At 40.7% G+C, this 15,860-nt stretch overlaps 1 protein-coding gene across 2 annotated transcripts in view; it reads right to left on the reverse strand.

Moving 5' to 3' along the window:
- Positions 1-1,850: 1,850 nt before the first annotated feature.
- The window catches only part of KCNG3 (potassium voltage-gated channel modifier subfamily G member 3), a gene marked incomplete at both ends in the record, with an annotated part of 39,954 nt that continues 25,944 nt past the window's right edge, over positions 1,851-15,860 (reverse strand). For both annotated transcript variants that reach the window (XM_084235332.1, XM_084235331.1), the window contains one exon: positions 1,851-2,496. In XM_084235332.1, the coding sequence (XP_084091458.1) occupies positions 1,851-2,496 (646 nt within the window). The remainder of the gene's footprint in view (positions 2,497-15,860) is intronic.

Raw genomic sequence — 15,860 nt, forward strand, 5'->3', positions numbered from 1 at the left:
CTGCATATTATTTGCATTAAGCACAAAGTCTTCATCCATATAGGCAAGAAAAAAAAAATCCACGCCATTTATTTCAAATAGACCAAGATACAATAAACATAGAATAAATAACATAATTTATTTTGTGTATATAATAAGTAGCATATCAGCCTGCAGAAGCAGGGAAGATGGGTGAGATTCTGAATAGCCAAAATATCACAAACTCAGAGAAGGGAATTAGGGAAAAGGAACAATTTTGCTTTTATTACCTCAACAATTGCAACGGCAAAGAATTGTGGCCTCTCAAGGCTTTTCTCAAAACCCAGAAATGTGTTAAGAATAAGATACTGGGCTAGGTTTCTAGAGAAACACATTTTAGTCCTGACTCCTTCATAATCATATCCTCCCTTGCTCTGGCTTTCTACCTGTTCTAGTAAAGATTTGAGCTAGATGATGACTAATATTCCTTTACTGAACACTTTGGGTAACCTTTCCTTTGACAGGTATACCCAGGCCCTATGCCCTCTCCACTGCAACTGAATTACAATGTACAGCATTAAATTATTCATGAACTTGTTATTTTAATTTTCTGTGTTCACATACTGACTTCTTTATAGCAACTGGTTAATAAAGCAAAATCCTAATTCACATTGCTAAAATTCAGCACTAAACAATCATCAGTTTTACATTATCTAGTCCTAATAATCTAGCCAGATTAATGTGGTATATTATTCAATATTGTTACAAGTGTTAGTGTGGCTATAATTCACAATGATAATGATCAGATCAAATCTTATGTATTCATTGCTTTTAGCTAGCTTAACATTGTCTTAGCTATACAGAAACTAAGAGTAAGGAAATATTCTTTTTTTTTTTTTTTTGAGAAAATCCAGTGACCACATCTAAATAAGACTTTAGTATCAAAAGGCTACATGAATATCCTTTGATCTTGTGTTAAACCCATTGTGTTTTGGGGGGAAATAGGAGAAGAAGAAGATAAATATGGATTGTAATATCAAACTATTTCTATTATCATTTTTATGTTGGAATTCTTGTTTGGACATCAGAATGTTGGGACAATTATTACCTAGTAACAGCAATGAACTCAAAGAAAATGAACGCCGATAAAATGTGAACAAGTGAGACAAGTTCTCTCCATTCTGAAATATACATTTAAGTCATTTCAATAAAAATATAAAAGAAATCCAAAATGAAAAAGGAAGAACAAACTCAAGCTTTATGAAGCTGTAGGATAAGATGAATAGGAGCAAAAGTAAATCAGAGAATTGAGAAATATGCTGCAAAAGTTTTTCAAGTACTATTCCTGTGTGTACATAGCTCCATTATGCAGTTTAAAATTTCGCCAAATTTTTTAAGTATTTGTTAAACAGTTCCTGCATGTGACATATGTTTCCAGGATACTTCTGACATTGATATGCAAGATTATAAAACATTTAGAGATGAAAATGTTACTCTCTGACAAAAAAAACAACACTGTAACTTCCAAGCTTCTTCTGAATTCATAAGATAGAAAAACATTTGGAAAATAGTGGCTTTCAGTTTTAAAATGTTCAAATAATATACTTTAAAACAAACACAAAAAAGTGTGATGGATCAAGGCAAGGAGGAGACAAGTCTAAATAAAATAAGACCTAAAGTTTGCTCTGTCATTACTTTTTTCCTCTGCAGTCTCAATCCTATTTACTCCATAATAAGTAAATTGGTTTATCCCTTCAGCTGGGAAGGATAATTTTTACTCTACCAAGATGATGACAGTACCACTGCATTGCTCACCAAGCAGGAAATGCATGAATATGAAGTAGCATCAACTCTTTCCATGAGAGTGTATGCAAGAATTGATTTGCATTGCATTAATTTAGGAACTCAGTGGAGAGGCTCCTACTATATCTGGCTGATCTAAACTTGAGCTCATGATAACACTGCACAAAGCTATGGTAGATAAAAGTGATAGGTAATGCCAACAGAACAATTCCACTGACAACACAAACTCCTCCAAGAATTCTTCCAGGCACTGTGATCGGATACATATCTCCATAGCCGACTGTAGTCATAGAGATAATCACCCACCAGCAGGCAGCAGGGATGCTGGCGAAGTCCTTGTTGGATGTTTCCAGGTCCAACCCATGTTCAAGAAGCTGAGAAAGTGCACTAAAGATTGCCATGGCAACACAAATGAAGACAAGTAACATAACCATCTCTCGGTAACATCGTTTGAGAGTCAAACCAAGTGTCTGAAGACCAATGAAGTGACGGGCAAGCTTAATCACCCAAAAAATCCTCATCATTCTGAGCACCCTCAAGGTGACTCCAGCCCTCTGGAGCTGAGAGTTCTCGCCTGTAAACACTGTCATTAACACGGAGATGTAATACGGCGTGATTGCCAGTAAATCAATGATGTTCAGGGGTCTCTTGACAAACTCACACTTGTTTTTGGAGACGATGAACCTCACGATGCACTCTGCAGTGAACCAACCTATGCAGATAGCTTCAATTATCCTGTCAAGAGAACAAAGGAAGAATTGATCATTTTATTTTTAAGCATTTTAATAGCTCTTAGATTTCTTCAGATAGTACTACACTGACATACCAATTCAGTCACTTTTACAGAAAACATATAGAACAGACAGTATTTCCATACTAACACCATCAGACCCAACCAGGACACCACAGAACAACAAATATTACAGTTCAAATGAATTTTGAATTAATAAAATTCTTATTTATGTACGGCATATAATACCATGAACTTTTTTCTTTTTTGCTTGTCACTAATACTTTTTTTTTCAAATTTTTTAAAGTAAAATCTCTTATTTTTTAAAAATATTTATTTATACAAGAACTGGGGTACAGTCAGAGGCGCAGGAGGGTGAGAGGAGTCACCAGAGACAGAGTGGGGAACAGAACAGGCATATGGACCAAAGACACTGCTGAGGGGAGCAGTGGGCGAGGCAGGAGAGGTGGGTTTCTCTCCGGCCGGCAGGGAATCGAACCCGCATTGCAGAGGCTGCAGACAGCGCCACGGGGAGGCCGTCACTAATACTTAAAAAAGAAATGTGTCTCTTATTGGGTGATTTGAAAGGAACTTAATCTCAGCACAACATGGTATGAAATGTTACTTATCCCATGAGGAGAGAGGACCTCAAATGTGATGTCAATTATGAGGTGCATCAGGACTGTTTCCTACAGAGAGTGGACAAACCCAAGTGTTCAAGGACTAGATCTTGGAAAATAAGAGTGAACTCAAAATCCTTCCCTAAAATGCTATTCTGCCTTCTTGGAGGTTTGTGTGGGAGACTCTGAAGCTGAGCCAGCACCCTGGACTTTGCAGGAGAGCACCAGGTCACGACCCTCCTCACAAGTGTCACAGTGGAAAGAAGACAGAGGACGCCTGCACTGAAGCAGAACAATCGCTGGAATTGTCCCAAAGACCCAGCTATCTTAATGCAACATAAATTTTTAAAATAGAAGGCCACATTTTACCTAAAGCAGTATTAACCAACCTTTCCACATCATGGCACACACTGAAAATAATAATATTTACATAGTACACTGGCACTAAGGTGTAGTGTTCTTGAAGCAGAACCAACAGCCGGGGACCTTGGCTACCCCGGCCCTCGGCCAACACTCCCCAAGGCTGCGGAAATTATAGCTCTGTTCACTGGTTAGAAAGCCTTCATTTGGAGAGAGAGGGGATTTTTAATTAATTTACATTTTAAAAAAAAATAAAATTTACATTTTAAATTCTGAGGGGATTTTTAATTAATTTACATTTTAAAATTTAAAAGTTATAATTACTGCATCAATCCTTTTTCTCAGCATAATTCTTTCTCACTATTGATCAACCCAAATATCAGAAGTGGATATGAGAATGGAGAGAAGAAACTGGAGTAGGTGGGATGCTAAGGCCCATGGGACAACCTTTTGAAAAGAATTACTCAAAATGCGTGCCATAGAATACAGACCACACTGGGGCCTCCCTGGTGGCACAGCGGGTTGAGCACAGTGCGTTGAAGCTGTCCACAACCTCTGCAGTGCCAGTTCGATTCCTGGCCAGCCAGGGAGATACCCACACATGGTGCAGCACCTCTCCTGTCTGGCCCGCTGCTTCCCTCTGCAGAGTATTTCACTTAGTTGGCCTGTTCTGTTCTTGGCTCTGTCTGTGGTGAATCCTCTCACCCTCTTGAGCCTCTGGCCTGTACCCCACTCTTGTATAAATAAATCTTTAAAAAAAAAAAAAAGAATACAAACCACACTGAAAATTACCCAGGAAAATGAGTAAGATCAACCATATGTCTCTACAATAGCATTTGCAAGGCCATAAAAATTAATGCTATTTTCTAAACAGGTGGTACATCCACATGGCTCAAATTTAAAAGGTTAAAAAAAAGAGAGCATAGAAGGAAGGTTTTCACTCTCACCCCATTCCCAGCCACTCAGTTCTCCAACTCTACTGCAGCCACCGGTTCTTCAGGACACTCATTACAAGGGTGAAAAATGTCAAAAACCAAACTCTGCATACGGAATTAAGCAAAAAAGGTGAGTTTATTACCAGTATTTCAACCTGCAATTCTGGAAATTCAAGACCACAGGAGCAATGAGTTCAGAGCTGCTCACAGACCATGAGCTTTTTGTGGGTAAATATGGAAGCTATTTGGCTTTTTTCAGTTGATTGTTACCTCGTGTTCTTTATTATATGGATCGAGGTAGCTGAGACAGGGGGACAAAGAAGTCCAGACATGGTGTGAACAGACTTGGTATTTGGTAACTGGCTGGCATCCTCTGCTGATCTCTGAGAATTGCAAATTCTGTCAGGTGAGGCTAAGGTTGTGCTCCTCGATGAGTTTGCCCTGACCATCTCCATTCTGTTTCTGATAGAAGTGAATCCATTCAATTTGGGTTTACATGACTAACATCAAGAAACTGGGCAATGAAATCTATTTGTTTTTTTGTGGCTGCTGTCAAAAATCACCACAAACTCTGCGGCTTAGACAACAGAAACTTATTTGCTCATAGTTCCAAAGGTCAGAAGGTCATCCACCCACAGTCAAGTGTTAGCAAAGTCCTACTCCCTTCAAAGGCTCTGGGGGCAATCCACTCCTTTCCTCTTCCAGTTTCTGATCATTGTTGTCATTCCTTGGTTTGAAACTACATCCTTCCAATGTCTGTCTTTGGGGTACACTGCCTCCTCTTGTTCAATGTCAAATCTCTCTCTGCTTCCTATGATAAATCTACATATGATAGCATTTAGGGGTCCCAAATTAAGTCAGAATACCCCCCTCATCGCAAGATCCTTAATTTTATACCATCTGCAAAATCCCTTTTGCCACATAAAGCAACATCCACTGCTTCCCTCCTTTGTGGGCAGAGGGGAGTATTTCTCAGCTTATCATACAAGTAACCAGGAGGACAAAGCCCATTGATTAGATCACAGGTACCCCCATGATTTCTCCAACCTAGTATATGCTGCTCTGCTCACGGACCCATTGCTCTGGATTGGCAGCAGCTTACCCGTCCCACCAGGTGATCAATGAAAGCTGCTGCCATGATGGCATCTATGGAAGCTTAGAAAACTGGGAGGGCAATGAAACTTTGTAGCTCTAGAGAGTAAGAAGCTGCACTTTTTTGAACTTGCAGTTTTAATAAACTTAATGCCATGCAGCCCTTCTTCCTGGGAATGCTCATCAAAATTCCATATGTTCTCCCATGTTTCCATTTCCAGATCTTTTGCAGCTAGGCAAAATCATGAGACCAGTTGAGACCAATGAGCTGTGAGCACGATGACTATCACTTCTGGGCAGAGGCACAGAAAAGTGGGTGCAAATTCTTGTCTCTGTCATGGCAACCTGGAAGGCATGGGGTCCTAATGGTTGTAAGATGGTGGCGGCTCAGGCAGCCCCAGTCCCCAAGTATCTGTGCAGGGAAAGCAAGGACCTTCCATACCCTGACTCCAAATGGACGAGATTTATGAGCAACAAAGATATCTGTGTTGTGTTAAGCTACTGAGATTTCTAAATCGGTTGCTATCCTAGGTAATAAACTGGTAGTTATAGTATCCATAAGATGTGTACTCAAAAGTGGCTACAGTAGTAATTCCAGTAGTCATTGTTTTCTTTTTTGGCTCGTTTTTAATTTTTTTTAATTGAGGCAATATTGGTTTAAAACACTATACATGATTTAGGGGTATGGGTGCACACCTCCTCAGATGGATGTTACCACACCACACCCAACATCAAAACACCAGTCCTTTACCACAGAGAACTTTGTTCCCACCCCACTTTGTTCCCACCTCCTCTCCCTCTTCCTCTGGTAGCCTCAATCCTTTTTTTTTTTTAAAGATTTATTTATTTATGCACACAAGAACTGGGGTGTAGGCCAGAGGTGTAGGGGGTGAGAGGATTCACCAGAAAGAGAGAAAGGGTGGGAGCAGAACAGGCAGATCTATTGAAATACACTACTGAGTGGAGCAGCAGACAGGAGAGGTCTGCTGTGTCATGTGGGTTAGCTCCCTGGCCGGATATCGAACTTGTGCTGCAGTGGCTGGTGAGACTTAACCCCTTGTGCCCTTAGGAGGCCCTAATAGCCTCAATTCTGGAGTCATATTTCTAGGGTTTGCTTTAATTTAATTTAGTCAGTTCCTTTATTTTGTTTCTCTATATTCTACATGTAAGTGAAATCACTTGGCATTTGTCTTTCTCCTATTTCACTTAGAAATCTGCTTCAGTTCCATCCATGTTGTTGCAAATGGCAAAAGTTCGTCTTTTCTTTTATAGCTGCATAGTATTCCTTTGTCTATATGTATATATCACATCTCCCTAACCCACTCGTCTGTCCTTGGGCACTTAGATTGTTTCCAAAATTTGACTGTTATCGTAACTTGGCCATTGTAAATAGTGCTGCAATGAATACAGGAGTGCATATATGTCTTTGAATTAGTGTTTTTGCACTAATGGAATTGTGCAAAATTGCTGGATCAGTAATTTTTGATTTACATTGGTGGGTGTTAAAATGTACCAGTTGCCTTGCTAAGAAAACTACCTCTCCTCTCTAGCCAGACATAAGACATGAGAACGAGGATGGACCTGAGGCCAAAATGTTACTCCCCTGCTGAAAACCCTCACCTATTAAGTGGCAGAGTTGCATTGATCTTCTAGGGGTTCACCATGCAATAAAATCCTAAGATTCTATTGAATTAAGGTGAATAAACAGGGCCTCCTTGGTAGAACAGGGGTTAAAGACAGAGCATTATCAAGCTATCACCAGCCACTGTGGCAGGAGTTCCATCTCTGGCCAGGGTGCTAACCCACATGGCACAGCAGACCTCTCCTGTCTCACCCACTGCTCCCCTCAGCAGTGTATCTCAGTAGATCTGCCCATTCTGCTCCCCAATCTGTTGCTGGTGAATCCTCTCACCTCCCGCAACTTTGGCCTACACCCGGGTGCTTGTATGTATAAATAAATAATAATAAATCTTAAAAAGAAAAAAAAAGAAGAAGAAACATTTCAGTTGTGCCAAAAACACCAGAACATTTTTCCTTCTAATTATTTCCACCAGCAGCCGAAGTTTTTCAGATGAAAAAGGAGGATGGAAAGGGTACAGAAGAATCCCCCAATAAGGGAATTTCAAGGAACAATGGTCTGTGACAAAGCCCTCTGGGCTCTTCCTGGCAACCCCCAAGTCAGAAGCAGTTTATCCAGAATTCCACACTAAAGAGATGAATCAGTCAGAAACCCCAGGCATCCTCTTTCACCTAGGATTATGCCAAGACAGTCTCCAACAACAAACACCACCCAACCTGCCAGAATTCCCCATGCTTCCAAATGGCTCTCTTGCCAGTGCCACCAGCAGCTGCTGGAAAGCTGAGTACTGTTTCACTGCGCACAACAGCAGACAGACGGGTACCCCCGTGGGCTACTCCCATAAAAACAAATAGGAAGAAAGAAAGAAAGATACTGAGGGACACCATTCTTCAAAGACCACTCTGGGTTTTTTGAAACACAGACATAATAGAATTTAAACATGAATTCATGTTATAAAAATATTTATCACTAATTGAAGGCTATTCTGTTGGGCACTGTGCTAGCTAAGAACTTGATAGATACCATCTCACTTAATCCTTTTCAAGAACTCTAGGAAGGGTGTATTTTCCCCAATATGTCCATTTCACAAATGACAAAATGGAGACAGTCTAAGTCAAACATCTTTTCCAGGATGACACCACTAAGAAATTATGGGGGCACAGGTAATGAAATCTGGATCCTTTTGGCTTTGAAGCTCTGTGGAATGTCTGAAACGGTAATAATTTCTATGAGAATGTTCATTGTTAATCTTAAGCAACTCATGTCAGTCTCTCGGGCTCCATGGTTTATGTGTTAGAGCCGTATTTTCAGACTGCCAGTTCCTAAACCATTAGTGGATCAAAATTGATGTTTATTTCCTGAAATTGAATACCAAATATCAGATTACATCAAAGCATAGCTTCTTGAAACTTTTGTTTTGATTACATACAATTTGTACTATTATGAGGATTAAATACATATAACTGTGTGCTAAGTTACCAAGTAAGATGTATTCCTTTCTATTATACTGGAGAACCTTAACAATTGCTAACAAAAATTAGTGTGTTTTTCTTCATTGAACCCACATTTGTTTATGACAATTTCTTGACTTAACCAAATTCTGATCCCATGTGACAGAGAAACTTCTGGAATGACTCAGTGGTTTACAACAGGCTCCAAAGGAAACTAAATGCTTTTATTGCTAAACAGTGCTACCCCTATGCTCTCCCACCCCTCATAAAAAACCATGTAAGGGGCCTCCCCGGTGGCGCAGCGGTTGAGCGCTGGGTTGCGAAGCTGCCCGCAGCCTCTGCGGTGCCGGTTCGATCCCCGGCTGCTCCTTGGCCACCGGAGGAGGGTCCCACATGGCGCTCAGACCTCTCCTGCCGCTCGCTGCTCCCCTCAGCAGTGTACTTCGGTCCCTCTGCCTGCTCTGCTCCCCGCTCTGGCTCTGGTGAATTCTCTCACCCTCCTGCGCTTCTGACTGTACCCAGTGCATGTATAAACAAACAAACAAAACAAACAAATAAATAAATAAAACATGCCTCTATTAAAAAAAAAAAATTTTAAAAAATTTAAAAAAACCATGTAGGGCACATGAGGCCATTACTATGCGGTGTGACATTAAGCTCAGTCTCCTTCTTGGTGTTCTCTTCTCATCTCACTTCCCACCCCACAACATTTTATTATGAAAAAATTCAAACATGGTGCAGATTCATTAGTATTTTAAATAAACTTGCTTATCACCTGTTTGCCTTTCTATTAATCTATTAATACATCTTTTCTTGAATGCATTTCAAAGTAAATTACAGACATCATAGAGCACTCCCTCTCTGCACTTCAGAGTGCATATCATTAACTAGACTTCGATGTTTCATTTTTACCTTTTACATGAAATGAAAAGCACATACCTTACGTATACATTCATTGAGTTTTGAGAAATGCATAACCTTTATAACCCAAACTCCTATCAAGATAAAAGCATTCACATCTCCCCAGAGAGTTCCCGGTCTTATTCTTCTTTGTATTTCCTCTCTTCACTTCCCAAATCCATAAGGCACTTAGCAAGTGCTCAATAGATGTTTGTCCAGTATAATGTAAGTGACTTTGATAGAACTTGAAGGCCCAGGATGGCCACTCCACAGCCTTAAAGACTTTAAAGGTCTTTTGGGATCTCTAAGTATTAATTAAAGTCTATCATCAAAGATGATGCTGAACTCAGTTGGACCCTTATCTTACAAAAATTAAGTCAAAATGGATTAAAGACTTAAATGCAAGGCCTGAAACTATAAAACTCCTAGAAGAAAACACAGGGAAGAACTTCATTCACTGGACTTGGCAATGATTTCTTGGATATGATACCAAAAGCACAGACAACAAAGGCAAACATAGACAAATGGGACACCCTCAAACTTTAAAACTTCTGCTCACCGAAGGATACAATCAACAGAGTAAAAAGGTAACCTATAGAATAAGATAAAATATTTGCAAGTCGTATATCTGAGATGGTGTTAATATGCAGAATTTATAAAGGACACCTATAACTCAACAACAACAAAAAAATCAAATAACCCAATTTAAAAAATGAGCGAAGAACATAAACAGATACTTCCCCAAAGATGACATATACATGGCCAACAAGCATACAAAAAGATGATCAATATCACTAATCATCTGAGAAATGCAAATCAAAACAACAATGAAATATCACCTTACATCCCTAAGAACAGCGACTATCAAAAAAGTCCAAAAAATTGGGCCTCCCTGGTGGCACAAGGGGTTAAGCATAGCACTGTGAAGCTATCCTCAGCCTCTGCAGCACGAGTTAGATCCCCAGCAGGCCAGGGAGCTACCCACATGGTACAGCAGACCTCTCCTGTCTCACCCGCTGCTCCCCTCAGCAGTGTATTTCAGTCAATCCGCCTGTTCTGTTCCCCACTCTGTCTCTGGTGAATCCTCTCACACCCAGCACCTCTACCCTGTACCCCAGTTCTTGTATGCATAAATAAATAAATCTTTAAAATAAAGCCCCAAAACCTAAAGCAGAAAAGAACAAATATTGGCAAGGAAGCAGTGAAACTGAAACCTTTGTGCAGTATTGGTGGGACTATAAAATAGTGCAGCTACTGTGGAAAACAGAATGGAGGTTCCAAAAAAAATTAAAATTATAACTACCACCTAATCCAGCGATACTACTTTTGCATACATATAACTGAAGAAACGAAAGCAGGTCCTTGAAGAGACATTTGCAGACTTGTGTTCATAGCAGCACCAGTTGCAATAGCCAAAAGGTGGAAGGACATCAAATGTCCATTGAGAGATGAACAGGTAAACAAAATGTGGTCTATACATGCAAAAGATTATTACTCAGGGGCCTTCCCGGTGGCGCAGCGGTTGAGCGCTGGGTTGCGAAGCTGCCCGCAGCCTCTGCAGCGCCAGTTCGATCCCCGGCTGCTCCCCGGCCACCGGAGGAGGGTCCCGCATGGCGCGCAGACCTCTCCTGCCGCCCGCTGCTCCCCTCAGCAGTGTACTTCGGTCCTTCTGCCTGCTCTGCTCCCCGCTCTGGCTCTGGTGAATTCTCTCATCCTCCCGTGCTTCTGACTGTACCCAGCGCTTGTATAAATAAATAAATAAATCTTTAAAAAAAATTTATTACTCAGTCTTGCAAACAGAGGGAATCCTAACACATGCTACAAAATAGATGAACCTTGAGGACATTATGCTAAGTGAAATAAGCCAGTCACAAAAAGACAATACTGTATGATTCCACTGACATGAGACCTCTAAAGTAGTCAAATTCATAGAAACAAAAGTAGAACTGTGGTTACCAGAAACTGGGAGAAGAGGAAAAGGAGGAGCTGTTTAATGGTAGAGAGTTCTGGATTCACAGGATGAAAAAGTTCTGGCGATCTGCTTCATGACAATATGAATATATTTAACACCATTGAACTGTACACTTAAAAATGGTTGAGATAGTAAATTTTAAGTGTTTTTAACCACAATTAAAAAAAAATAAGGCAGTAGTGGGATTTGAACCCATGTTCCTGAGAGACCAAAGCCTTAACGCAGAGCCTTGGACCACTCAGCCATGAATACAGGGTCAAGGAGGAAAAACGGTGCTGACCCCGCCATTAATTAATTTATTGACTTATCTTCTGCCTTGCTTCAAAGAAAATTAAGATGATTGTTCTTGTCATTTGCACCAGAGCAGAACCTGATCAAAATTCAGTATCACAGAGATAATTAGACAATTAAAAATATAAAAACAACCAAAGACAGACTATTTTTACTGGATAGTTATCTTGAAAAAGCTAAATGTATTTCCCTGGCCGCCGGCGAGGGTCCCACAAAAAAAAAAAAAAAACATACTATATGCATACATTTAAACATATAATTATAATAAAATTATATTAAAAGAAGTACAATATCACAACATAAGAATATAACATAAGAAATACTATATAAATTTAAGCCCAAATAACTGTTTCTTTTTCAATTATCCCCTGCAAAGAGAAGGCAAGAGTGAAGTCTCTATCCTTTCCTCTTTTAAGAATTTTGCCTAGATTCTCATGTACTGCTGGTCTCAGCATAAAACTGGTTAAATTTATAAAAGCAATTGGCAGGATCTATCTAGCTTAATACTTCAGCCATTCACTAGGAATATATCTTACAAATAGACCCTTGTCTACAAATAGATAAGAACATATACAACAGTATTCGCTATTTGTATTACCCAAGTATGAAAAAAAGGCAATGTCTATCCATAGGAGACTGATTATATAAGTGTGTTTCACAAGGTTATTAGGTTGACTCATGTGGAATTAATGTCAGTAATTTTATCATTCTACCTTTTACTATATAGCCATGAAAAAGAATGAGGAGTGTTATTGTGCTTTGATGTGAAACATTCTGCAAGATGTACTGGTGCAGACCAGTACATAATGTGCTGTAATTGTGTGCGTGCATCTGTTGTGCAAGCAAACAAGTGCATGCTGGAAATACACTCAAGAAACTGCTAACGGGGCCTCCCTGGTGGTGCAAGGGGTTAAGATGCAACCTATGAAGCTATCCGCAGCCTCTGCAGCATCAGTTCAATGCCCAGCCAGGGAGCTTCCCACATGGGGCAGCAGACCTCTACTGACTCTCCCACTGCAACTCTTAGTAGTGTACTTCCGTTGATCTGCCTGTTCTGTTCCCCACTCTGTGTCAGTGAATCCTCTCACCCCCTGCATCTCTGGCTTACACCCCAGTTCTTGTATGTCTAAATAAATAAAAATAAATCTTAAAAAAAAGAGAGAAAGAAACTGCTAACACCAGCGGCCATTCTAGGGAGGGAGAGCATAACCCTGACTCAGGATGGAATCTCACTTTTTACTTTACTCCCTTTTGTACTGCTGAGTGCTTTACCATGTGCACATACTCTGTTTGCAATTTTTAAAAAACTTTTAAGAAAAAGTAAAAAGCGTGTCCCACGAGAAGAACAAACACCATGATGGAGTTGCCATCAATTTAAATTAACTGACACAACCCCCAGAGCGCCACAAAAGGAAAAGTGACATCCCAAGCTTTCGGATTTCAACATAGAGGCATTTCCAATCACATTTCTAATAAACACACACAATGCAATAATACCGGTGCAATAAAATTTCCAACAAGCTGCACAACATACATTACCTAGAGCCTCTTTCATGTCCTTATAAGAGTTTTCATGGCAGCAATAAGCTATAAATGGGGGTGGGGAACAAAATTTTTAACTTGATCTTTTCTTATGTACTTAAATTACAGAAAAAAATCTATGCCATTCATATCTTTGTATATTCCAGTCAAAATCAATGAGATTAAATAAAAGCATACACTGAGTACTTATTCAAGCATCGAGCATCTTTCTATAAAAGTATGTGTTAATTCATTTAATTCTCACAACCAAATGTAACAGTTTTTCATTATCTTCTCACCTATACATGAGGAAACTGACACAAAAAGATAAGTCACTTGCTCATGTCACACAGCTAATAAACAGCAGATTAATGACACACATTCATTGATTATGCAATACATTGAATCCTGGCTGGGAGTTATGCATTTCCTAATAAATGTAATCAATATGTGCTTGTTATGTTCCTCAATTAATATTGTTTTGTTTTTTCAGACCCGGATTTGCACCGCCACGTTTTTAGGATATGTAGGAAAATTTGTTTTAGGATACTTAGGAGTTGAGCAAGACATGATGAATAGAGAGCTCACTCTCCACAACTGGGGTCTAGCTGAGGAGGACTGGCTTCCCTCTGAGTTTTTAAGGGTCTGCCATTATTTTGCTGGATCGCCTCTCCCTACACCCCCCTCCCTTCAGCTGCCCTTGCTTTTTTCACTTCCCTCTGAGCAGATGGGAACATCAGCTCTCTCCTTTGCCTGAGTAAACTGGGGCTCTGCCTCCTAACCACACAGTTTCTCCTTTGTTGTTCCTGTCCTCTGTTTTGATGAGAGGATCAACATGCTCTCTTTATAGATAAAAAGAGACTGATGACCCTCTACAAAGAAGAACCAAGTCCTTGACTGTACATCCAAGGACCATAGCACGTGTCCTGCTAAGGCAGGATGCTTCCTATTGTATATAAATCTCCATCAAAGATCAGAGTGTGTTTCTTCACAGGCAATTATTACAAATAGCTCGTTCCCTCTCTGACTCCTGTTGGCATAATCAGTTCCAATTTCAACCCAAATCCATGAATTAGTGCATTCTGGAAGGGCTCTATCTTTAGGTAGTATATTATGAGAATATTTTGAGCTAATATAGTATATATCTTGCTAGGAATTCTGTCTTGCTAGTGTAATTTGGTAGAGATGGATTCTAAAATCTAAGAAAGAAATGATTATGATGCTTTGTCAACGTGGCAATTTGCCTTTTTTGAAAACTTTTGAGACAGAGTATTGAGACCATTCAACACAGAAAAGAAGACAGAATGGTATTGTGAATCCCCCAAGTACCCAGCACCATCAATCATCAGTCCAAAGTGAATTCTGCCACTTCCACGCCCACATGCATTTCCCTGAAATAAATTTTGAAATAAATCCCAGCTGTTGTTATGTATCCCAGAGCCTTGGCTCATCCTTCCTGCCTGAGGGTCAACTAAGTGCTCATCACAGAGGGAGGCAGGAAATGTCCCCAGTTCAGTCTGAGTCTCCTGAGGACAGCTCAGTGCTCACCAAGGTGATGCAAGGAAGCAGGGGGAGGCAACCTATTAACGTGGGCAGAGCAGACCCAGCAGAGACTTGGCAACACAGGCAGATTCATTCTTTCAATAATTGTTTCTTGACAAGCCTGGTGCTGGATCTGTGAGTTGGGAAGAGGCTGAGTGCGCCGGGTAGGAGTTTATGGGATGGTTGGAGGGCACCATCATGTGCATTCAGGGAGGTGAAGACATGGATAAGTGAAATGGGAAGCCCAAATTGGCGGAAAATGATAGGAAAAAATGAGATGAAATGATGGGGGTCACAGGGCAGACGGCTTTAGTAAGACCCTGCCACCAGCTAGCTGTGAGTAGCCCAGTCATGCCGACTCCGCTGTGAGCAGCCAGCCAGCACTCAGAAGATGTCCTGGCCCCAGACCTCCTGGGGAGATGTGAGGATGGGGAGGGGGGCAGACAGAACCCCCGAAGCCATCCCTAAACTGAAAGGCAAGTGAAGATATGAAAAACCACCCAGAAAAATCTTATAAGAAATGGACACTCTGAACCATTCTTTTCACTTGTGGCAGGGAGAGGTGGAGCGGCAGGGAGGGGGTTATCCATCCCTGCCTACCCCCTTGTTTTCTTCTTTTTTTTTTTAAAAGATTGTTACTTTGTTGTTGTTGTTGTTGTTTTAAGATTTATTTATTTGTGCATACAAGAGCTGGGGTATAGCCAGAGATGGGGGTGGGGGGTGGTGAGAGGATTCACCAGAGACAGAGTAGGAAACAGAACAGGTAGACTGACTGAAATACACTGCTGAGGGGAGCAGTGGGTGAGTCAGGAGAGGTCTGCTGTGCCATGTGGGTAGCTCCCTGGCCAGGGATTGAACTTGTGCCGCAGTGGCTGCCAATAGCTTCACAGGTTGCGCCTTAACCCCTTGTGCCACCAGGGAGGCCCTGTTCTCTCTCTCTTTTATTTTAACAGATGCTAAAAGACAGGATTCATATTTCTGGAGTAAAATTTTGTAAAGAATGTCACCAACACCCTGCTTCGGTGTTTGTGGTCATTGTTCTCTACCTGGGGTTGGCTCACATGTGACCCAGTCCGTCCACATGTTTGTGCGCCTCACCTGAGGCT

Source organism: Talpa europaea (assembly GCF_964194135.1).
Source record: "Talpa europaea genome assembly, chromosome: 6".
NCBI classification, from domain to species: domain Eukaryota; kingdom Metazoa; phylum Chordata; class Mammalia; order Eulipotyphla; family Talpidae; genus Talpa; species Talpa europaea.